This window comes from Colossoma macropomum, unplaced genomic scaffold (assembly GCF_904425465.1).
Source record: "Colossoma macropomum unplaced genomic scaffold, Colossoma_macropomum, whole genome shotgun sequence".
Lineage (NCBI taxonomy): Eukaryota > Metazoa > Chordata > Actinopteri > Characiformes > Serrasalmidae > Colossoma > Colossoma macropomum.
The window spans coordinates 17,694,682-17,720,059 of record NW_023494785.1 but is presented as its reverse complement, the minus strand read 5'-3'; the positions used below and the strand labels follow the sequence as shown (position 1 = coordinate 17,720,059).

General features: G+C 37.4%; 1 protein-coding gene across 1 annotated transcript in view; it reads right to left on the bottom strand.

The window, feature by feature from the left end:
• ano10a (anoctamin 10a) overlaps positions 1 to 23,652 on the bottom strand; it is a 33,753-nt gene extending 10,101 nt beyond the window's left edge. Inside the window, exons 1-12 of the mRNA XM_036585516.1 lie at positions 23,351 to 23,652; positions 20,050 to 20,200; positions 18,875 to 19,072; positions 17,929 to 18,063; positions 17,623 to 17,742; positions 16,767 to 17,100; positions 15,722 to 15,957; positions 15,147 to 15,202; positions 14,828 to 14,902; positions 13,941 to 14,123; positions 12,997 to 13,188; positions 11,759 to 11,887 (exon numbers count right to left, since the gene is read on the bottom strand). Coding sequence (XP_036441409.1) covers positions 11,759 to 11,887; positions 12,997 to 13,188; positions 13,941 to 14,123; positions 14,828 to 14,902; positions 15,147 to 15,202; positions 15,722 to 15,957; positions 16,767 to 17,100; positions 17,623 to 17,742; positions 17,929 to 18,063; positions 18,875 to 19,072; positions 20,050 to 20,188 — 1,797 coding nt within the window. The 5' untranslated portion in view covers positions 20,189 to 20,200; positions 23,351 to 23,652. The remainder of the gene's footprint in view (positions 1 to 11,758; positions 11,888 to 12,996; positions 13,189 to 13,940; positions 14,124 to 14,827; positions 14,903 to 15,146; positions 15,203 to 15,721; positions 15,958 to 16,766; positions 17,101 to 17,622; positions 17,743 to 17,928; positions 18,064 to 18,874; positions 19,073 to 20,049; positions 20,201 to 23,350) is intronic.
• Positions 23,653 to 25,378: the final 1,726 nt, after the last annotated feature.

Below are 25,378 nucleotides of genomic sequence, written 5' to 3'. Positions count from 1 at the left end.
GGGCGGACAGCATGGACAGGCTGCTGACTGGCTACAGCTGCTAAAGGAGAACCCTACACTGGCCACTTGTGATATTTTAAACATCTGGTATTTTTACATAAATTGTTATGGCTGTATTGATTTAAAAAAACAATAATGTGGTGGGTCCACTAGACTCACTGAGTACCAAAAACATGAACACTGCACAAGGGTTAAAGAGTCCATATCAGTCCATATCTTATCAAACCAAATTTTTCTCACTTTTTTTTTTAAATAAAAAAGTTTGCTGTAGTATGTAAACACTGCTAAAATTTACAAATGTGCCATTCACTTCCCAGTCCATATGTGGAAAATAGGTTGCAAAAACAGCCCATTTCGAATTCACTGTTTTTGTGATGTCACAAAAGACAACACATTTACATACTTCTGCACATTCAGACTAAAGCAGTTTAGCCACTTCTAATCAAGCTATGGTTTGGCACAGTTGGCAGTTAGCTGAATAAGTGGACTTCAGGAAAAAACTAAAAAGATGAAAGATATGGGCCCTTTAATGGTAAGTAATGTTGGCTACGTTTGCTGTAATGATTCATGTCTAAATGAATCATTCATTAGCAAATAGTTACAAACCACACACAAAAGTACAAAAGTATCACTTACAACCAGCCACACTGATTTGTAGAAGGAGCATATTTCAGTCACATTAAATGGCTGGGTGAGCCGGTTGATCTTTAGAGTGCTGTGTGATATCAAATCACATGTAACTGAGGTGTGTGTACATTTGGAAGAGTGCCAGCTCTGTGTATTAAATATCTCACCACAGGGCTTCACCTTTAACCACACTCTCCAATCCATCACGCACTCAGTCAGAGAACTCTAGAGGCACCGTCAGTGACTAGAGAGGTAAATGACAAAAAGCGACAGCCACTCCTTCACGTTCCTCAACAACAGCTATGCGATGGAGGATTCCTAATGTATGTCTCGCTTACTTAACCACTGTAGTCTTGTTCTGATCATATTCAAAGCTGGATGGATTAAAGTGCTTTAAAAATATACCTGTTCATGTGTACTTGATATAAGCAGTGAGTGAAACTGAACACAGTGGCACATTTTAAAATGCAAAAGGGGATATTTTGCACTGAGGTGCTGCAGAATTGTCTCAGGTGGTAAGTGAAATGAAGAAGATGACAGCTGCAACACTTTACAACATCTCAAAGGTAAGTATGGTGCAGGTGGTTCCGTAATGAAATCAGGCTTGCTTCTCAGTCTCAGTACCAAACAAGTAATGTCACAATAGGTTTGCCACAGAGTAAGCAAATGTTATAGCGGGAGGGGGAAAAAGCCCCAGTGCTGCTCAAGGCTCCAGGTTCTTCTTGACTTAAAAAAAAAATCTTCATTAGAGCTTTTGGGAACACTTCCACTGTAGAGGTTTTGTAGATGCTCACCTTATATTTAACGTACAGTACTGTGCAAATGCCAGAGACCACAATTCACTCATTCATTTACTTTCCAGTCTAAATGACCATTAAGTACAAGTTATTCAATTTTCAGGAGAGTAGATGTAAAATAACCCACTTGCATAAGGAAGAAGAAAGCCAAAGGAAAATAAGTGAAAAAGACAAGAGTAAAATAATTAAAAGATATAAAGAAAGTGTGATTTCTAACAACCATGCAAGACCTGTTAAAGTACCAAGATTGGCACCATCAGATAAACAGTACTTTAAGCTTTTATCTTTGAGAGAGAGGAGAAAATCCAGCTCCACTCTTGCTTCAGATCTGAAAAAAATCCACAGGTGTTTCTGCCCATCCTTCCATGGTGAGAAGAGTCTGAAAAGATGTGTAGCTATCAAAAACCTGTTACTGTACTTTGGGATTTCTTAGATTGTAAGAAGCAGAAAATGCAACCAACTTCTAAGACTGAACTTTAGAGGTGCAGAAAATATGCCAGCAGATTTCTTTAAAAAACTGAAAGCAAGTCTCCTAAAAAGAATGGCAGCTGTAATAATACAATATGTAGTTGTTAAGACTTCTGTGTAATTTTTTTAATTGAATATGTTTTCTGCTTTTTTCCTGATGCTGAAAAATGATGTAATGGTCACTGTCACTGAAAATTAAATGAATGAAAGGTGGCCTCTAACCTTTCTGCAGTACTGTACATTCAAATGAATATCAATTAAAGTCAACTTAACTTATCTCTAACCCTGAAGCTAATACTCACTGTAACCTACCCTTACCCCAATCTAAAACCTAAAGCTAAACTAACTGTAATACTGGTCCTAATCCTGCTGATAATAAAATTGAGTTTTGCCAGTTTGTTACCAGTTTGGGCATGTGTAAATAATAAGACTATCAAAATAAAGTGAAACAGACTATTTCATTCATTACTTTAGTTTTGAACATTATCTTTGCACTGATTTCTGAGAAACACTGCACTGCATACATTTCCATCTCAACAGCAGTGGACAGACTGAGGGGGCAGAGGGTCACCCACGCTCCAGCAAACCTGTAGCAACCTGAGGTGAAGTGCTTGGCTCAAGGCCACACTGGCAGCAGGAATTCACAGCCATACTGTCTGATGACTAGTCTAGCACCACTCAGCTACATCTCACCTTCATTAAGATTTATCAGGATGAATGTGTCCTTGTCACCACAGAACCACATGAGCTAAGTTCTTTATTTCAGCTTTCCAAACTAGACAAAATGCACACACGGCTTCTTTAAGCAAAGCTGCTGTTAGCTTAGACAGTGCTCACATTTCTGCTTGATTAACCTTTTTTATAATTATGGTATTGCAGTTTATAGGTGGAAACAGGAGACATGAGAGGTAGCTAGAAAAGAGCAAATACTGTAACTATTAGTATAATGTGACTCGGTGGTATTTATTATCTGTTATCACTGCAGTGTACACATGTAATGTTTACATTAATCATGGATAGGGATGCATTTTTTTTTCCTGCACACAATCAGTAATTAATTTAAAGTTCAATTAAGCTCTACTAAAGCTAAATTAAATGAAGGCACTAACTCAATAGCTCAATAAGGTTCAGACTGGACTCAATGACACAAGAAAGCACTACAATACAACATTACTGATTGTAAAAGGCTGAAACTGTGATTTCATAATATTTAAACATTTAAAAATCCTCTATTGCCTACTGTTAATTGTATGAGACTTACAGTGGTATGCAAAGGTACACAGCCCCTGAAGGGACGTGGTGTATTTTTTTTAGGTAAAAATCTGGTGCACACCAAATACTGTGGTGAGCACCCGATACTATCAGGTAAGCACCCAATATTATCAAGTCAGCACCAGGTACTATGTGGAGAGCACCAGACACACACACACACATTCATTTATATGTATAAGTATGTATATATTTTTTTTCTCACCACATAGTATCGGGTGCTCACTTGATAGTATTGGGTACTCACCTGATAGTATTTGGTGCGCACCAGATTTTTACCTCCAGGCGCCTCTGGTCAAATTAAATGTTTTGCTGATTTTCTGTGAAAATAAGTGAACACATCTACATAGAACACACTTCTGCACATTGTAATGCATAATTATTGTTTATCATATTGAGTATAAACTGTGGCATGTACAAAGATTATGGTGCATTCAATATGTTGCTTTAATTTACTCCCCTAGTATGTTAAACCCAGCAAATAAAAAGAAACTAGAGGATGTCTTCACTTATTTTGACTTATTAAAATCAGCGAAATATGTCATTGAACTGAGGGTGTTTAAACTTTTGCATATGACTCTATGTGCTATTTCTAAAGCATTTCTAACTTCTTGTCTCACACTTTATTGTTTATTGTTTCACTGATCCAAATACCTCCAACGCTTTTGTGGTGGCAATACAACAACTTATATATGTACATGGTATATTGCCAGCATTGAGCCATTAATCCTGAATAAACAGGCATGGCTGCTCCTATCACTGCCTCTGCTAGTCAAACAATAGAAATTATAAAACCTCTCACAGACGCCTTACAGATAGGCCTTGGGAGGAGAATAATGCAATGCTATCATTACACCAAGTCCAAAATGGCTCATAAAGAGAAGGAGAGAACAGAGTGGAGCAGAGTGGCACACGGTTTATAGCAAAGAAAAGCAAAAAGGGGCACAGAGTTCAGAGTAATCAGTGCACAGCAAAATGCATGAGGAGGAGTCAATCTGAGTCTGAGATGAAGCTTATCTGGAGACTGCTGCCCTATGTTTAGACAGCAGGCTCTAATGCCCAAATCAGATTTGTGCTTAGGCAAGGTACTGCCTAATGATCCTTTGCTGAAAAGCAAAGTGATCTAAACTGGAACTGCAAAGATTCAGCAACTCCCAGAGCCAATATTTCTTACAAGATTACAGATGATCATTTATAGATGTTTTCCAGGTTTGCCCTGAATATAAACATAGTTCCCTCTGCACTTCAAAAACAAAAAATAAACAAAGCAAAACCATGACAGCCCATCTAAATGTACTGTATGTGTGTGTGTAACCATGGCTTAAAGTTTCTTTTGCTGTAGAAGCAGCCTGTTTTGCATTATATTGCAGTAGGTACTCTTAGAACTACTGCATTTAATGTCACGAACACATTTGCACAAACACAAAAAATGCATCTTACTCCAAAATCCCTGTCTGCATTGAGAGTAAACTCTTTCAAGATACTCAAGTGGAGCCATTGTCCACAGCATACATTCACCAATATTTATGTTCTAACACTAAGCAACTCAAGTTGCAGGAGCTGTACAAACCGCAGACTAGCTAGCCTTAAGTAGCACCTTGTTTTTGAGCATTATACTGTGCATCCTCCTATATGTGGTCCTATGAGAATGTATGAGGTCTTTTTTTATTGCTCTGCTGTTGAGTGCTGCCTCAGCCTGTAGACTACAGACTGCAAATGACACAGCACAGCTTTAGATCCTGCAGAACTCTTTAGGTTAATTATTCATTAAAGGTAAGAGAGACCTACCTCATTGTGATCAAGTCAAGAATGAACAAATATTTTACAGAGATAGCAATATGTTCAGAATTGCGCCGCATGTATTTTAACCAAAACTAGAATTTTTCTCACATCACTCCAGTTTTAGAGTCATTGCACAGGTTTCCCATTAGAAAGAGAATTAATTTCAAAATTTTACTTTTGGTTTATAAATACCCAAGCTTCAGTATATTTGCAGGACCTTTTACTTCCTCAGACTCATGCTACAGTTTTGTTTAAGTCTGGATCCTCAAATCTGCTGGTAGTTCCAAGGGTGCTCCAAGGGTGACCGTGCTTTTAGTGTATTGGGTCCAAGATTATGGAACAAGCGTTTCTCTAAGAAATTCTGGATCTTTAACTCTTTTTAAAAAGAATCTTAAGACTTTTCTTTTAAGACATGTTTTTATTATAAATTAATTTTTGTTTTAAGTAATTCTGGATCTCTTTTCTTAAGAAAAACCTTAAGACGCTTACTTTTAGATGCACTTTATAAATTTTGTTTTGTTTATTTTTCTGTAAAGAACCTTGAGTTGATGTTGTCATGCAAAGCTTGCTATATAAATAAAATTTATGATTATGATTATTACTATTATTATTATTATTATTACTATACACACACCTCAACCACTGCACTTTGGTTTAGATATTCCAGTCACTCAAAATGGTGAAATGCATGCTGACTGAAAGACATTTCTTTCTGTTCAGATCAGATAGAAAGAGTTTTTATCCAGAGCCAGGACTGGTTGCTCTGCAAGTATGGTATATTTGGTCATATGTGAAAGCTGTTTTCAAGCCTGAGAGCGGTCCAGAGAACCAATATCTGGTCCACCTGAAATCGGTGGTCTGGGGTTCACTGCCCATGTGGAAGCTATCCGCTCCCGCTGTCACTTGTGGGGTTGCGTGATTGGTTCATTTGGAACATGTCTTCTTCCACTTATCACGTCATTTTCCTTTCACGTGCCCATATGTTAGTCACTATTATGCATCACTAAATGTCTAATAAAAACACATTTTCATAGAACTGGAGCAAGTTATTGTAATAGGCTCATGTACTGAGTGCATGTACTGAGCATTGCAAAAAACGCATGCCTCCTACTAGCCTGCTTGGCTAAAAAACTTCTAATACGAAAACACTTCTTGTTTGCAGGTGCTCATGCATGGTGAAATGCCAAGTATTCAAAAAGTGACGTATGGAATAGTGCCAGTGATCCACGGTTCGGATGGAATTCTTGTGTGTGAAAGCAAACCAGTGATAATGAGCTCCTCCCCCATACAAGCCCAGCATCGATAAACAAAAATTAGCTGAGGTATTCTGAATACTTTTGAATTACACTCTGTAAATTTGAATATCAAATCTGACTGAAATGCCCATCCTTATATTATATAGTACTGTGTTCTGTTATATCTTCTCATATTCCATAATATTCTATTCTTCTTTTCTATTCTATGCACAGCATATCTAGTCAAGAGTACGTGACATACACAGCATTTCCACTTTTTCCTCTTCACTGCCTTTGCTATCAAATCCATAAGTAAACACTGCTGTATTCACAGTAGACAAACATTAACTCCTTTAAATACGGTAGAGAATGGACCATGAAAGCACTCCATGGCCAGTTATGAGAAATCAATGTAGGTGTAAGGACAGAACACATACAGAGAAGGTAATATTAGACATCTACAGTCAATACAATTGAACAGCATGAGATTGGCTCATGCAGTTGATGAGCTCATATGTGACTGGTGAATTATGGGAAATAGCATGTTAGGAAGCTGTCACCATATCTGCAGTCTAGCTGTCATTTTCTATTGAGCATGAGCGGAACGAGAGAAAGAGAGAGAGAGAGAGAGAGAGAGAGAGAGAGAGATGCAGCCAGTCGAATCTGATCTTGCAGGATGTCAGACATGTTTAGGAAGTCACGCGAAAACACTGGAGCTTCAGTTGGACGGCCATGTTAAAGCCTGTCTGTGTGTTAACATGTAAATACATGCTGTTTGATTACAACATACTCTGGTTCACTTTTTAGCTGCCTGGTCTACGTTTTAACTTAACAGTCACTGACACAGAAACAGCCACAGCCAAATCAGATTATCTGAAAACCAGATTTGCTCCTTAAAATAACCCCTAAGAAAACCACGCAGCGAACACTGCCAGTGTGGCCTAACAAGACAGTTCCTAATACAGTTTCCATTCTCAGATAAATCCAAAGTGATATTAGTTTATGTTTTTAAAAAGTAATGCAGTAAGACTCAGTAAGTGTAGGATTTAAACCTGCATCAAAGAGTTCTTCTAAACATTCCTCATCTGTATTATAAGCCAGATCCTGAATTTTAATTTAGGAGCATTCTTTTAATGAAAATTCATACTCTGAAACCAGACACAAAAGACACACAAAAAAAACACAAAACCAAACGCTACCTCATTCATAATCATCTTCGTTACATAACAGTGTTTTTGTGAATGTGCCTGGGCTAACAGTCAGCCTATCTTTCTCTCTTTCCCTCTGAAAGGGCAAGTTTGCCTCGCTGCCATCAAGGCTTTCAATTACTCCTGATCCTCAGCCCTCTCCTGTCGCTGTGGCTACACTGTTGCTTGGTTACTGCTCTCTGAGGCATGCCATCGTGTAATTACCTGAGTATCGGATGGCCCAAAAATAGGCAACATTTTCGGCTCCAAGAAATATCAGGGATGACACACACACACACACTTCTCCAAAATGTTCCTCTGTGAGCCCATGACAGTGCAGAAAAGACCAAAGCCAACCTGAATATCACAATGACTAAGACTACACCAGAGTACCATGGTATGAACTCTGTGTCGTCTCTTTTCTTTTAAGTCATTATCTGCAGTTCAGATTTTAGTTTGTTCATATCTTCCTGTTTTGCACTTCTAGTCTTGTCTTACACTTCACTGTTTTATCTTATCATATATTCTTGCACTTTCTGTAGTTTTTGTTACACACACGACTGTTCCAAATCCAAATGCCACCAACGTTAGTGTGTGGCAGTAAATCTGAATCTTGAGTGTTTTTTTCCCTTTACAGTGAATAACCAAATCCATTTTCAAACGATAATATTTTTACTTCTTTTCAAATACATTTGTGAGATGGTTAACATGACAACAATGTAATATCATGATACTTCAAGAACTTTTCATGACACACAATATGCCACAGTATCTATTTTGTTCCAACATTTGATTAGTTGGAAAAGGCAAAATAGGGCCACATTTAAAAACACTATCAAAAACTATGAGTCCAATGATTTGTACTCAACATTACACACACTGAGCTGCACTTAATCCAATTAAACAGGACTAATTATGTTCTCATTGTAATCAAACATGAAGTTGGGAAGTTTGATTAGTCCTGACAATATCCACAATATGCTCAGAAAAGCTTACTGTGACATACTGTAGCATAATTTATCACAATAACAATACTGTCATATTGCCCACCCCTATATCTTTGACTAGTCATTAATAATTACTTACTAACTCCTTTTTTGGGTTTTCTTCATTATGTTACATTGGTGACAGTATCTGTATTGCATTGGTGTCCTATCTTATCTGCAAAGGGCCAGTGTGGCTGCAGGTTTTCATTCCAACAAAACATGAGCACACATGATCAGCTGTTTGAAGGCTGAACAATTGATTACACTAGCAGAGTCAGGTGTGCTCCTGGTCATCTGGAATGAAAACCTGCCCTTCGCAGATAAGACTGGACACCACTACTGTACTGATTTGTGACTGTACACATCTCTGATTTTGGAAATGTATAAATTTATTTTGGACCAATAGGATTCCAAAAAAAAGAAGAACAGTGCCTAACAAACTTTAGTTCCTCAGACGATAACATGTACTAAGAAGTTCCACTGCAGTTCTATGTTAGCCAGTACTTAAGTAGTGTTTTAGAACTGGCACTTGTGTATTTCTACTTATGTTTTTTTGGAAAGGTACTTTTATTTGAGTCATTATTTGATCAAACTAACTTTTACTTGAGTGTGGGCTTAGGCTACTCTACCCACCTCTGTGTAAAGACTGATAACCAAAAGTACACGCAGGTTATGGGTTATGTATCATAAGAGGTATAATAAGGCATCAGCACATTGTAATGCATTTATTTGAAGGAGGCGATTCAGCTGCACTGACTTTGAAATGTTTAAATAAATTATAGTCAATTATTTATAATCAATTATAATAATAAACACTCACTTTTGGCCAAAATAAAATGATTCAAACACTTAAAAAACCTTTTGTGCAGAGTTTTTATTGTCTATATTCTACTAAAAGTTCCTCCAGTTACATTTCTGCAATCTTGTGAAATCTAATCAAACTGCTGTGAGGTCAGGGATTTACACCCCTATCATTGCAGTATATGGGACAGCACACCTTTTCACAAGAGTACCACAGCATAACGTATCGTGCCATAATGAGGGGAACAGAGTTGAATGTGAGACACACCCACAGGCTCTGAATGCTGATCATCTGCCGTGTTTTATTCCCCCTCAGTCCATTTAATGGACTAAGTGAGACAACAGAGACAGACGGAGCCAGGGAGAGTGGCAGATAACACAGAGAGAACGTGTCCCTGCTGCTCAATGAGTGCGTGAATCATTACACACACAGCACACACATACACCGTGTAATAGTCTGCATCGTCATCTAGACTTTCTGATCGGTATATCATAAGCGTGATTTAATGATCAGACAGCGCGCTCTGTGCAGTGTGTCAGATGTCTGTCCTACACTGTGACATTAGTGCAGGATTAGAGGATGTGTGCTGAGTGTGGGATTAAGGGATGGGCCGTGTTGAGAGTGTCATAGGAAGTTACAGGGCACCCCAGGCTGCCTGTTATGTCATGTGCTTCAAAAACACTTCCCAATAAAGCATCTCTATTAGTGCAATCTTAAAGTGTCCATAATTTTCCTCTTTTTTTAAATAAAAGTATGTAACAATGTAGTAACATTGCTAAAGTTTTTCTAAAAGTATAATTAATTCATTACAGGCCAACCAATCACAACAGTGTTCATTTACATATATCAGTCTTAAAGGCACATTAACCACAACAGCCTGTTTAATCATAAGGGATAAGGAGAGGTTGGAAAATAGTCAGGTATATATTAATTATATTTTTATGTTAGGTTACACTTTATTCATCCTGTAAGGGATGTTGGTCATTTTGCTGGTTGCAGAATCTAGAAACCCATGGTCATTCAGCATTTTTTTTATTTATTATTAAGAGTGCATATAACAATTCAAATATTCCAAGCTACTTCTGATTGTTTAAAAACACACAGTGACTCTGCTAACAACTAAACCAATAAATGCATTTAAATAGGAAGTGACAAAACTACAAGGTAAAAAATATCACTTTAAACAGAGTCAGTTGGGCTAAGTTAGTGTGACTTTTAAGCAACCACCTTACACAGACTCAGTGCTCATGTTTGAACAGCTGGATGTGAATATGTTGATCCTTGTGAGTTAAAAGACTGACTGTTCAAGCAGCACAATAACCTGAACTAGCAGCTTTGAATTAGAACACATTCACACTTTCTCTCTGAGTCAGAGGCCAGGATGCACCAGCATGGCAGAATGGGGGCAGAGTAAGAAACTGAGGGTTTTTAAAGGTTAAGACAGAGACCTAGAGGCACTGCATACGCATGTACACACACCGCACACACCACACACAGACACACATATAAACACTGCTGGAATGACCTGCTGTGAACTGAACATGGAACTCATTGAACTCTAACCCCAACCTTGAATGATCTAACAAAAACAAAACTAGCTGTAATTCCGCCTGTCACTGTCTATTGACACTCAACCCATGAGAATCAAACTGACTTGAACTCAGTTACGTAAAGCAGAACCACATTTCTTACTTCAAACTTACTTATTAAACTGACAAATATATTAAGAAATGCATAATGTATAAGATACAAAGATACAATTAAATACATAAATAGATGAAGACCACATTTCTTAATGCAAACTAACTCAGTTCAACCAAGTGTTTTTTATTATCTGGAATTTACATTAGCTGCAATTTACAAATCTTAAATGCGATCTGATTATTAGTTTAAAAGCGTTGTACCTTGAACTGGAAGCCCATCACACAGGAAAAGTCAAACATCCAATGCTGTTTAACAAGGATGCAAAAAACTCATGACTAGACTTTTAAGAGCTGAGGAAAAAAATGTCTCAGAGCATTATTCAGATTAATTATGTTTCTGTCATGGTACACTGCTGCTACGCACCAATCAGTGTGACCTAATTGCAACTCCAGTGATTGCTGCTAAGTTTAATTAGTGGAAAACAAGGAATAGCACAATGGTTTCCTTTCTAAAATCATACAAAAAGCCTTCATGCTGCATTTTTCCTCTTCAGAACTAGTGTATGCATCTCTCTGTTTGCCTGGGGTCAGTTATTTTGAGTGGGTCTCATGAGGCCCGGAGGCAAAGCTGGGATTAGTTGTGCAGTATCTTTAATTCTGATGATAACACATGTGGACCAGAGCTGTTTGGTGGTGGGGGTCTGGATTTCCTGCACTAGACACTGCTCAACACTGTATTCGCAATACGACCACACACATAAAGACACTGTCTACTGCATCCATTATCTCATATCAGCTAGATTACTGAAGAGAAGTCACGGCCTAGAGCAAGTGCAACAAAAGCAAAACATGAAAACAGCTCACTGGCACCACCTGATGGTTTGATGGGTTTCACTGAGGGCATACAGAGGCCATAACATTGTCTTTAGGTGGGTAATAGGACAGAGGAGAGAATGGATTACCTCTACAGCCACCACAGTAAGAATAAGCTGCGTTTCTGCCTCAGGGAAGTAGGCCTTCACTTGAGGAGACAGACCAATCAAGGCACAGTTGGTCACCACGGCAATAGCACTCATCGTCTCAAATGCCAGCTGGAGGAGGGAGTGAGAAGAGAAAAAAAAATATTATCAGTTCAGAATTTTAACGCTGAATATAAATTCCTCATCACCCTCCTCAGAATTAAACACTTCAGTCTGTGTTGTCTTGACACATTCCAGTTACCAAGATTGAGTGTGTATAGACTGCTTCCTGCTGCACAAGCATGAAATAAAATACAGTTTTCAATGCACTCCTCAATATGTTCAGTCCTTTAGCTAGCCAGATTTCTGAAAAACGTTAAAAACGTTAGAAACCTAATTTCTAAGGACATAATTTGTCTTAATTATCATTCATACATCTTTACATTTTACACTGTTTTCCAGTGGACTTTAAAATTATATGCGGGTAACAGTTTATCTGTCAAAATGTAGAGTAGAATGCGATTTGTAGCTTAATATTAAAGATTTTTTATGACTACACACTTGACCGTCAAAGAAAAAGGAATAACTCTTCATTCCTCACAAGGAATGGACCTGCTGAACATTAAGGGGTTCTTTACTCCCTAACAGAAATAAGACCATTTATGTGAAGATGTTTTTTTTCATCTTACAATACAAAGATAGAAATACTGGAACAACCATTTAACATTTAACATTTAATCCTGCGCTAAACAGGTTGTAACTACAACCTTGATATTATGATTGAGTCTTTTTACCAATGCCACTAGCTTTTGTTACTCCATAAAACTATTATTGTCACTGCACTGACGTTCTTTTTCATCCACACAAATACCAGAGCTGTTGTTACAAAATCTCTCAATGTCTGAAACAGTAACATGGAAAATGGATGGAAGGTGGTAGATTGAAAATGTTCTTTTAATATATGTTAATTAACCAGATTTCCAAGTAATTTTGGATCGTATCCTTTGGTTCACTCATGATGAAATGTTCACACAATGTAAAGGGCAATTGGTGTTTAGAAATGGTACAACTGAGAAAAATGTTTGAAGGTTTTGATGTGACAGCAAAGATATTTTAATTAATTATACATTATACCAATCTCCTCTATGCAGTAAAGACATTGTTTGCAAGACTTTTTTCCTGAACTATACAAACTCTTAGGAAATAATTTGACATTCACTGACCGCCCCTCCTTCCCTTACCTGCCACACTCCTATGTCAGACGCAGGCTCAGAGAACGGCCGCTTGAACACATGGCACATCTTAAAGGCATCCGAGTAAACCTCTGTGACGTTGTTGAGCACCACCAGCAGAGCAGCCAGCGGATACACACAGGAGAACAGACTAACATAGCCAAACAGCAGGAACTGCTCCAGGTAGTCATCAAACGTGCCCTGATGATCAAACATTCAGCAAAAAATGTTACACACCAAACATATGGGTCCAAAGCAAAATATTACCCCCCTTTCTTCCAGAAAAGTGTATGCACGGCCTGTAAGCCATGTCATCAGTACATTTATGTAAAATGCAATGTGCTCTGTTGTTAATTGGTGGAAGTAGTGGAACCAAACATAAGACAAGGACACACAGTAAACACATCTTTTTCCTTAATACAAGCAACTACTTGAACAAAGGAGGGGAAAAAGAACAGAGAAACTGTACTCAAAAGAAAGTATGGGTGTCTTTGACAAAATCTTATTCACTTAAAAGTGGAAAAATACACTTGAGTGGAGAAAAATAAAAAGTATCTACATTTAAATATATTCAAGCTTATAAGAGTAAAATGTAACAATATTTTTTATTTATTTGTAAAAAGAAAAATCCATAAATGTTAATCTGAAGGTCTAAATATTCTCTAATATTATTCTCTTGGAAATTGAATTGAGTTGAAGTACAAGTATTCAGTTTTCAAAATGTACAAACCTTCCAACAAAAATTTAACCACAGTGATAAAGTACAATCATTTAAGTATTCTCTACTCCTGCTTCTAAAAATCCCAATTACCTTCTTTAGGATATGATTACCTTCAAAGTGCTTAAACAGTAAGGTATTATCTATACTCTAAATTATTTGAGTTTTCTTCAAGGTCATGGTTAGAGCACCTCTTTCAGGTGAATCTGTGTATAAATACAGATCTGTTGCTCACCAAGTAAGTGTTCATGTCACTCTCCAACTGGACCTGCTCCACTAGAGGGAGCTCTTTATCTCCCATCATCCTCTTCACTCGCTTATGGACCTTCTTATTACGTCTCCTCTGCAGCCAGTAAGGCAGAAAGGCCTCCATCACTTGGTTCAGGATTTGAGAGGTGATAAGCAGAGTGGCAAGGCTCTGCGGCACAACAACAAGAAACATTCATTTGAAGGATAGATCACTATCTGGTATGATATGATGTGCAATATGAGCAGATGGATCATATGAACGCACATATGAGGACTCGCTATTTTGACACCCAGCTCCATTTCAAACATAGGTGACTGTTTTGAAAATCAAGCAAACTCTCCTTAATTATGTATTTGTTTCTGGGGAATGCATGAAGAACATCAGTAATATTGAATGGTCTTAACTAGGGGAGGGGCAACATCATGATGTTTTATCATTATTGTGATCATTTTACCGATACACGATATGCTTTTCTAGACATACCATGGATATCATTAGTAATCAAAGAATACTGACCAAATACATGTTTCATTATAAAGAGAGTATGATTAGTCCTGTTTAAGTGGATTTAGTGCAGTACAGTATGTGAATATTAAATAATAATCATTGTGTTTAAAATAGCATATGTATCACATATCATGAAAAGGATTGTGATATACTATTTTTCTACATCACCCCCCTAGTCTTAACCTCTAGATGCTATTACTACACACTAAAGGAGCCAGATTTCACAATCAGGCTCATTTATGTGTCAATTCCAATTAATCCGTAAAAGATGCAGAAAAGTCAAAGTGTCATTAAGACTACACTGTAAGTAATAACAATGTAATACAATGAGGTTTGTAAAATAATGTGGTTTGCTTTTTACTCACCTGTCTAAGTAGCACCATATCTTGCATTACAAAGGCAATATAGAACAAAGAGGCAAAACAGTTGACGAAGTTGAACTGTAAAAACAAATCATCCAAAATTTCAGTCAGTAACATACAATGGCAAGAGAAACAGAAAGAACACTTAGAAAATGATCAAACAGGCACAGTCCTTCACATTTTCAAAGTGAAAAATGAAATGAGCTAAAAGGCATTAACTGTCATTACAAGGAGCTGGAAAAACAAAACTGAATAAATTCTACATACCGCAACAGAGCAAAAGAATGATGGGGGAAAAAGTAAAGGAAATCTGCAAACATACCACCAACACTTTCAGCACCAAGTGATTCTGGAAGGACGATTCTAGCCTGTGGTTTTCTAAACAAAACAAAGAAGAGAGACAATACGCCTTTCAGACAGAAAATGATTGCACTCCTGCTTGGATCAGTGTATATATCACAACAGAATATAGTTGTGCACTATGTAGAATACAGAACACCAGTCATTACATTTGATAAATTCAAGGGCCACAGTCATTAATTCACAAACCACTTCCATACACACTTCAAAATTAGATCTAGGTTTGCTAACAAGCATGATAAACATGTTTTTTTATGGTTTAGTGGTTACAGTCTTGCTGTTTCTTCAGGTTACTAATTATACCACAGATCAAAGTTTCATGGCAATTAATATGAAAGAGGCAATGCTCCTTCAAATGTTTCAGCTGCACAGAAAATCAAGTGACATTTACCATTACAGACCAAATAAGTAAACAGAAAAAAGCTAATTGTTGCCCATGTACTTGCAAGCATTTTCTATTGTTCTTGCTTTGTTTTAAGTACTTCATACTGCAGTCCTGTGGATTCGCTCTATGGTTACTTGTTTCTGCAGACTCACCCCAGTTTGTGAGGAACTCAGCTGCATAGCGGTACAGTAAATTCATTAGCTCAATCACCACTGCGTAAATTATACTTGGGATGAAGAGCAGCACACTCGTCCAGAAGTTTGGGTCTTCATCATAAAGGCTCAGTGCCCAGTTCTCCATGTCAAAGTAGATCATCATCACATGGAGAGACAGGTACAGGCACAGCAGCACAAAGGGGACAGACACAAGATATATCCTCAACTGTCGTCTGTGAAAGGACACACAGGAAACATACAGTCTGTCAGACATACAGTCCAGTTCTGCACTGAAAATTTATTTAAACTAAAATTCTTGGCAATAATTGCTTTCTGGGGTCATTTTTGGTTTTATATGAGTGCTAGAAATAAGCCCTCAATACTTACGTACTAAGCCTGTCACTATTATTACATAATCACCTGAACACAATCATTTGAACCGAACGCAGTTATTTAAGCTGACCAAAATCATTTTCTTTTTGGTAAAAAGCAAAAGATGGAAGAACTCTTTCTTACCCAAGGCTATAGGCCTTGTAAATTTGTTATATTTATTTTTATATTACTGGATTTAATATATGAGCTGTATTGTGTGTTTTTGTGGATGTTGCTGAAGTGTTTTTATTCTTGTTATATGTTTAGTGTACCTGGCTGCAAAACAAATTTCTGCTCTAAGGACAATAAAAGGAACTGAACTGGTTTTATGAAGGATTCTGTCTGGTGTTATAACATATTTAGAGGGCAGCAGAAAGTCATGCGTGTTTATTTGAGCTGGAGCTGTTCCTTTCATTAGTTGGGAGCTACTTATGGTTAACAGTAACCTTAAACAACAGTAGCAACACTGCTATTGAAGGAGCTTCAAGTTCTGATTTACCTTTTAATCCGCATTTGGTGTGATGTGTAGAGTCACAAACAATGATTCTTACTAGCCTTTTTTATGGCAATTATCTGACTCCAGTGGCATGGAAATTATGTTGAAATAATGATGAATAATGTTGAATAATGATATCACAATATCATAATTGTCTGTCCTCCATATACGTACTTTGTGTTGGGATAGACCGGCTCCTCACGGCCTGTTACTGGATTGAAGCCCAGAACTCCATGGAATCCTGGCCGTGGCTCTTCAAAGGCTTTCTTACGACTCAGTGTCCCCCATCTGTAGGCCAGCTGTGCGCTGCATCGCTTCCACACCTCCAGGAAGACAGTAGACCACAGCAGGTTGAAGATAGCAAACAGAACATACCTATCGTAGTCCTCCCAATCAAAGAGGTAGTAGGGAATGCCAATGAAGGCCATTGGCACCAAGGCAAACGTGAAATACTCCAGAAAACCAAAGTAGAGCCCCAGGCCCTCACCAAAGTAATGTTTGATGTCATCTGTGTTAGGGAAACAAAAAGAACAGCTTAGCTTAACTAACAATAGGAATAGTGTGTTTTTTTACTAAATATCTCTAATGAGAGCTATACTGAGTTAATATAGTGGTTCCCATTTCTGGTCCTGGATTATTCCTGCCATGCATGTTTTGGTATAATCAGCTAATTAACAAGCCCTTTCTGAGTTCAAGTAAGTGTGTTAAAAAATGTGAAGATACTAAAATGTGGGGGGCAGAGGGCCTTGGACATGGGATGGGAACCACTTTACAGATACTACTGTTAATAAGCTTATACTGTTTAATGCCAATGATAAAATTGTGATGTTGACAATATTATTCAAAGAGGGGAAAAACATGCCACACGCAAAAGAAGCATGCATAAAAATGGAGGATAAGTGCTTCATAAACTATTATGCAACTTTGTGAAATCCATTTTTAACCGCATTTTATCTAAGACAGACTGATATAATGGGTGAGCTGTCAGGTTTAAAGTTCACCCGGCTCATGTTCCCAATGACTGACTCACCCAGCGGCTGATAGGACAGCTTGATCTTTCGGTACCAAGAGAAAGAGAGTCTCTTCAACTCCTCTTTATCATGGAGAGGGAAACACTGGACAAGAATCCCCTTGGACTGTAACCTACGGACTGGATGATGCAAAAGTATCCATTGAAACACTGCTTTTTTCAGTGTTTTCTCACAAACTATCATTAATATATGCTAAACATGACATCCTTTAGTAAGTCTAAATAAATGTAGACTTTCTATATTAAACATTCACAAGCATAATTCATGCAAGAGAAGTTTCAGCGCACTCTTCAAGGTTAACTTACTGACTGACTTTCCAGGGTATAATTTTACTTTGGGGTATCCAGGAACATGCTCCTCGCCCTTTGCCCGTAAAGTGTCCAGCTCATGCTTGATAATGTACTGACATTCTGCAATGCTAAGGAAGCCATCTCCATCACCTGAAATAACACATACAGGAAATAACAGTGGTTTCACTGCTGTTGTGCCCTGAAGGGTTTGAACATGGCATTGAATTTACGCAACATAATAGAAGGAAATTACTTTCTCTCCTTCCCAGAGGTACGTGCTTCAGAATTCATGACGTGACTTTCTGTTTTTTTGTTTTTGTTTTTTAAGGGCGCATATTCTACTTTTTTTTGTATTTTATCTTCTTCAATGAGGTATACTTATAATTTGTGTGTGGTTTTATGTACCAAAAACATAATTAATTTTTACATGATCATTTTTCAACCTATATTCATCCCATAGAATTAAATATGCTGTTTTTGTTACCTGTGCCTTAAGGACTAAAATATACACTCTGTTCTGATTGGCTGCCCTCTATTGCGCCTCATTCAAAAAGCAGTCCTGGCTGAAACACTCCCCTAACTTCAGTGTGTCTGTGTGGGGATAAACTGCTGTAGGCTGAATGGGCAGATATATATAAATACATTGTTTTTCAAGACATCACTGAAACAGTGAACTCAAAAAAGGCTGTTTTTGCAGCTTAGTTTCCATATATGGACTGTATGAACTCAAAAGTGAGCAGTTTGTTCTGAAAATTAAATAGTGTTTGTACACTGCATCAAACTCTTTTATAAAAAATGGGGAATATTAGCTTTTCCAAGATATGAGCGCTTTAAATGAGAACATAGTGACCTTGAATACATTTTAAAATCATATGCAAAGCATACATGTTCATAACTGTCTGACTCTTTCTGAAGCAGTAGCCCATGTACTGCCTTAGTTTATGTTAATGGCTCTCTTTACCTTCAAAGTCTTTGAAGCTTTCTCGGTTTGCATATGTGAATCCTCGCATGGTGCCATCCTTGAACTCTTTAAAAAGTCCCACATCCTCCGCCCCACTCAGGAGCCTCTGCCAGGTAGAGCCCACAAGGAACATTTTAGGACTTCTCTTCTGGTCATTCTGCCCACCAACCTGCAGCTGCTCTACCAGTAATTCAGCTCCTGTGTAGAAAAAGCAAGCAAGCAAGCAAATAAATAAATAAATAAATACATTTAAAAAGAAATCACACACAATGATAAGAAATGATTCAGAGAACCAAAGCCAAAGAAATTATTTAAAAGAGTCATTTTTCTTCCATAAATCCACCTCAAATGAACAGTATAATTCTGTATTATAAATCGTATCACACATAATTCAGGCAAGCAAATTATGTAAACAGTTGTGTTGTGGGCGTTGGATCAGTTTTGCATTGTATTACTAAGTGTTTCATTAGTGACAGGTTAAAGCTGAAAACAAGGCATTTCACCATTATATTTTGTGTGGACTACACTATTGATCTCTAGAATTAATATTGTTTTTAGACCTCAAAATATAACAATAAAGCTTGAATGTGAACATTTAGGAGCAATAAAAACCTTTCAGTCAGAAATGTCTATAAATGATTCAATAATTACTATAAAACATAGCTTTGAGAGTGCCTTACAAGGGTCTTTAGAACTTCAGAGTTCATATCCACCTATCAAATTTTAGTCATACTTATATTGGCATATTTGATTTGCTGTACAAATATCTGAAAGTCTTCCTGCATCCCTCTGAGGCAACACGAGTAGAGGTGAAGGTGCAAAAGGCTTCACCTACAGGCTGTTCACATGCAAGCAACATCTGCCCGAGGCAATGGTCTGCATAATATATTATCAAAGTTGACCATGAATGATTTGCAGATGCATTTTATTTTACATGACTTACCAACCTTAGAAATAATATAAGCCTAGAGCCTCTGGTCTGGCTCTTTAGAAAATCAGAAAGGATAATACATGGATCAAAGCTCATTGTCCACAGTCTCTGGGACCAGAACAAACTTTAAAGAAACACTGTGAAAGCACACAAAACACATACAAAGAAACAAAGAAGCATTTTTCACAAAATGTTCTGTCTCTGTCAAGCTCCAAGCCCCATCATACCATAGCAGGGGTATTACCTCCATTTTGCTGCTTGTCTTTTATTCTGTTTAGTAACCAAGCGATGGCCTCTGCTTCAGTGTTCTCGGCCAACTCCAGCACCACCAGGGGGGCAAACGAAGAACCATCACTGTCAGAGACTGACAAGCTGCTTTGCATTTTCCCTGATCCCTGTGCAAGATACAGACGAGAGGGACAAACGGTGAAAGACTCATAAATAAAACAGGTGCAAACAGAAAGCACTGAGTGAGTATTCTTTTCAGATGTGAGTGCATAACAGACGTCCACACCACCTGAATGATATACAAATAGATGTATCTTACTGAACCAATGAACCACTGCTTATGAAAACCTACACTGGACTCATGCAAATTTCCTGCAAAGCGCCTCAGGTGTAATTCATTACACACATTACAGGGTTTGACTAAATGTGTGTTTTCTCTTTCTATGAAATTAGATCTAGGTTAACAAGGCATGTATTTTGTAGTTAGAGTAGTTGCTAAGGTTGTGTAAATGCAGTCTGATTGACACTTCTGAAAAATACATGCTCTAATAATAAACAAATGTGTGAATTAACTCAGTCATGTGCTTTTCAGAATATTTTAATACAGAATAATACAGTCATATGCAAAAGTCTGAACACCCCCAGTTAAACAGTATTTTGTAGGTTTTAGTAAAAATAAGAGAATAAACTTATTTATTTTTCTGCAAATTTTAGTGCATAACTTCTATTCATTTGCTGAGTTTAGCATGTTGGAAAACAGAAAACATAAAATATAAAATGTCCTAAATTTTGCACAAGCCATAATTAAATTTTTTCCCCCAATAAGTTAAACAGCAGATAAACAGTAATTGTGCATTAGAATGTGCAGAATTGTTTATATATATATATATATATGTATGTATGTGTGTGTGTGTGTGTGTGTTTGTGAATGAATGAAATATGAAAGTATATTTGTGAAGAAAAGGATTTAATTTTTACTCGGTTCCACTTTAGTCATTCATATAGAGTTACTAATATCTTTGGAATAACTTCTGTTCTTTTGGTGATAACTTCATTCTGTTCTTTTGGCCTGCTTTGCTGATACTCTAACCTACAAGCTACTTTTATTTTAAATCACAGGGATCCCAAAAAGGGAAGAACAGCACCTGTCAGACTTAAGTTCTTCAACTGATAAATGCTGGATGTACTAAGACGATTCACTACAGCTCTAAAAGTTAATAAGCATTTAAATGGTTACAAACTGATCTGACAAGCTAAGGCTTCAGTTCAGTTCAACTCTTTTACCACTAAACTACGGTTTTAGGTTCTGTCTGCCTCATGTAATAACCAGGGGGAAATACAGGGAGGGTGACTGTCTTTTGAACCACAAAATTTACTAATACCCAAGAATGCAATATCTGAGGATTTTTTTTTATCTCGGCTGAACCCGCTAAGTAACACTCTCTGTGTATAAAGCTGTGGCAACGAGCCCACTTCGTAAACACTGGAGTAGAGGTGACCACGGTAAAGTTAGTTTTATTTTCGATATTCGTCTTTTCGGCGCTAATAACATTTGATCGGACAACGGTAGTCAGTAAAGACTTACATATTCATGACAGCGAGGTGTCAACAATGATGCACAGCCTTTGGATTTTTGAAATATTGCTGTAACTACCTTTTATTAATTTTTGTGTATTTTGAATTTCAATAATATTTCAGCTAAATTATATACAACATTAAAAACAGCTGTGTATGGTGCAGTGAGGTGTCAGCAATGATGCACAGCCTTTGAGTTTTGGATATATTTCTGTAACTACTTTTTATTAATTTTATGTATTTTGAATTTCAATAATATTTCAGCTGCATTATTTACAACATTAAAAACAGCTGTGAATGGTGCACCAAGGTGTCAGCAATGATGCACAGCTTTTGGATTTTGGATATGTTGCTGTGACTACTTTTTTATTAATTTTTATATATTTTTAATTTTAATAATATTTCAGCTGTATTACACCCAACACTACAAACAATTGTGTATGGCGCAGTTAGGTTTCAGCAATCATACACAACTTTTGAATTTTGAATGTACTGCAATAATTACTTTACTTTATAATTACATTTCAGCTGTATTAATTGCAGTGAATGCTGCACTTTTGAATCTAAGCTGTATTTTAAATGTTCAAGGTCTAAAATGTCGAAATTGAAAATGGAAAAAATAGTTTTTGATGGATTTAAAAAAGTTTTGATTTGCAATTTGATCGACTTAAATAAGACGTTTTCTTTTCTACACTCTCATTTTTTAAACTAATATTTTAGATGGTTAAGGATCTATTGAACCTTCAAGACTGCTAATCGATTACTGAACCTCCGTCATCAAGCTAACTAGCTATATCAGTATACAGGTAATATCAGTTTTTACAGGTAAGGTACGCTCAGTACTGTTAGGACAATTATTGGCAAATACATTTTATTTACAGGTTTATTCAAAGTCCTTTTTCTAAATTAAAGTGGTGTGTATTTCTAACCATAATTTAGAGCAAATAACACAATTAATCAGATGTGCATGGACACAGTGTTTATGGAGCTATTGATGTTTTATTGTCTGACGGTGTCTACTGTTAGCACGAACAATTAAAATATGTATTTAAATGCACTGAAACGCTTTGGAGGAAAACAGAGGCGTGTGCATGGATGTAGGCTTGGTCTAGAAGTGCATGATTTTTCTTCCGACTGAAAAACGTGTCTCAGTTCTATGGTATTAACACAAAATAGCGGTACGTTAAATGTCACCCAAACTGCAGAAGAACAGGTGTGCATCACTCTCTGTGGTCGTACTGTCATGAATATGTAAGTCTTAACTGACTACCGTAGTCCGATCAAATGGTATTAGCGCCGAAAAGACGAATATCGAAAACAAAACTAACTTTACCGTGGTGTAGAGGAGCTACTAGTTAGGTTAACTAGCTACGTTAACGCCAGTGACAAAGTTGGGAGCAGCATTCGTAAAGCTAAGTGCAGCAGCTCAGCGTAGCAGACACATATCACTACAGTACGTTCACCATATATGGTTTTCCGAAAGGGTTTTTCGGCCTGAAATGTGCATAAATCAGTTTTCTCGATGCAGGTATGACAGGGTGGGGACAAGAAGACGCAGACAGCCGGCCCGAGATTTGCTTTGCTATCGCTCTGTCAGCACAGCTGAGACGTATAACATAGCTAATCATGCGTTATACAAGAACTAGGTACCTTAACCATAGCGATATAGAGAGGAAAAAGAGCCAAACCTAAAAGTATGTACAACATGCTAACCTAGCTAGCCTAGCTTGCTAGCTACTTACAGTGTTGTCCGGATGCACCGCAGCACTTCGGGGTAATTACTGTCTCCACCCCTCCTTATTCTCCACACAGTGACATTTATTATCAGAGCTATAAAACAGCACAGCGACACTGACGCCACACACTTTATTTCTTTCTCTGTGTGTCCACAGCGGAAAACTGCTGCAGGTTAGCCTGACTTTAGCTTCTCCACGTCATCGACACGACAGATGAAGTTCAGGGCTTGTTCACCAACTTCACACACACACACACACTCAACAGACCCTTAGGCGACACCCTACAATGAGGAACAGAACTCTCACCAATGATCTACACAGCAGTCACACCGCGAAGCTGATGGGGTAGTTCCCAGATGGACAATTTAAAGGGACCCTTATCATGGTTAACCGTTTTACTCCTCACTTTTCTGAAATAAAGAGTTTAATGTCCACACAGTCCATACATGGACACCCCGCCACACAAAACAAGCTGTTTTTAATTCAGGGCTCTTGTGAAGTGAAAAAACCTTTATTTAAACATTGCTGCATATTCAGCCTGAAGCATGTTGCCCCGCCCATTCCAACTGAAGTTAGGCGCAGATTGCAAAGTTCAATGAGGACGGCCAATCGGAACAGAGGTCATTTACATATATCAGTTTTAAAAGCACAGTAACAGAAACCTACTGTTTAATTATAAGAGATAAGGAGAGATTAGAAAATGACCATGTAAAAAGCGGCCGTTTTTTGTGCATAAACACAAACGAGACCCTCAGGGGAAAAATAATAACTTAAGTTTGACTGAGAAACTTTGTATTCCAGCATGTTATGAAGTCAGACAGTAAAATAAAGAGGCGATATAAGCATCGTTTTCATTTAACACTATAGTGGTTGCTTTCAGGGGTGTGTTATAAGTTAGCTTTTCTAGGATTTAAAATGAAAAACAGACGAATGTACAGGTGTTTTTGTGTTTGTGTGTGTTTTTGTGTGTGTGTTTTTGTGTGTGTGTGTTTTGTGTGTGTTTGTGTGTGAGTGTGTATGTGTGTGTGTGTTTTTGTGTGTGTGTGTGTGTGTGTGTGTTTTGTGTTTGTGTGTGTGTGTGTTTGTGTGTGTGTGTTTTTGTGTTTGTGTGTGTGTGTGTCTGTTTTTGTGTGTGTGTGTTTGTGTGTGTTTGTGTGTGAGTGTGTATGTGTGTGTTTTTTTGTGTGTGTGTTTTTGTGTGTGTGTGTGTGTTTTTACGTGTGTGTGTGTTTGTGTGTGAGTATGTGTGTGTTTTTGTGTGTGTGTGTGTGTGTGTTTTTGTGTTTGTGTGTGTGTTTTTGTGTGTGTATGTGTGTGTTTTTGTGTGTGTGTTTTTGTGTTTTTGTGTGTTTGTGTGTGTGTGTGTTTTTTGTGTTTGTGTGTGTGTTTTTGGGTGTGTGTGTGTTTTTGTGTGTGTGTGTGTGTTTGTGTGTGTTTTTTGTGTTTGTGTGTTTTTATGTGTATGTGTTTTTGTGTTTGTGTGTTTTTGTGTGTGTGTGTGTGTTTTTGTGTGTGTGTGTGTGTTTTGTGTGTGTTTTTGTGTTTGTGTGTGTGTTTTTGGGTGTGTATGTGTGTGTTTTTGTGTGCGTGTGTGTGTGTTTTTTGTGTGTTTTTTGTGTTTGTGTGTTTTTATGTGTATGTGTTTTTGTGTTTGTGTGTGTGTGTGTGTGTGTGTTTGTGTGTGTTTTTTGTGTTTGTGTGTTTTTATGTGTATGTGTTTTTGTGTTTGTGTGTGTGTGTGTGTGTGTTTGTGTGTGTTTTTTGTGTGTTTTTTGTGTTTGTGTGTTTTTATGTGTATGTGTTTTTGTGTTTTTGTGTGTGTGTGTGTTTGTGTATGTGTGTGTGTGTGTTTTTTTATGTGTGTGTGTGTGTGTGTTTTTGTGTGTGTGTGTGTTTTTTGTGTGTGTTTTTGTGTTTGTGTGTGTGTTTTTGGGTGTGTATGTGTGTGTTTTTGTGTGTGTGTGTATGTGTGAGTGTGTGTGTGTGTGTGTGTGTTTTTTGTGTGTGTGTTTTTGGGTGTGTATGTGTGTGTTT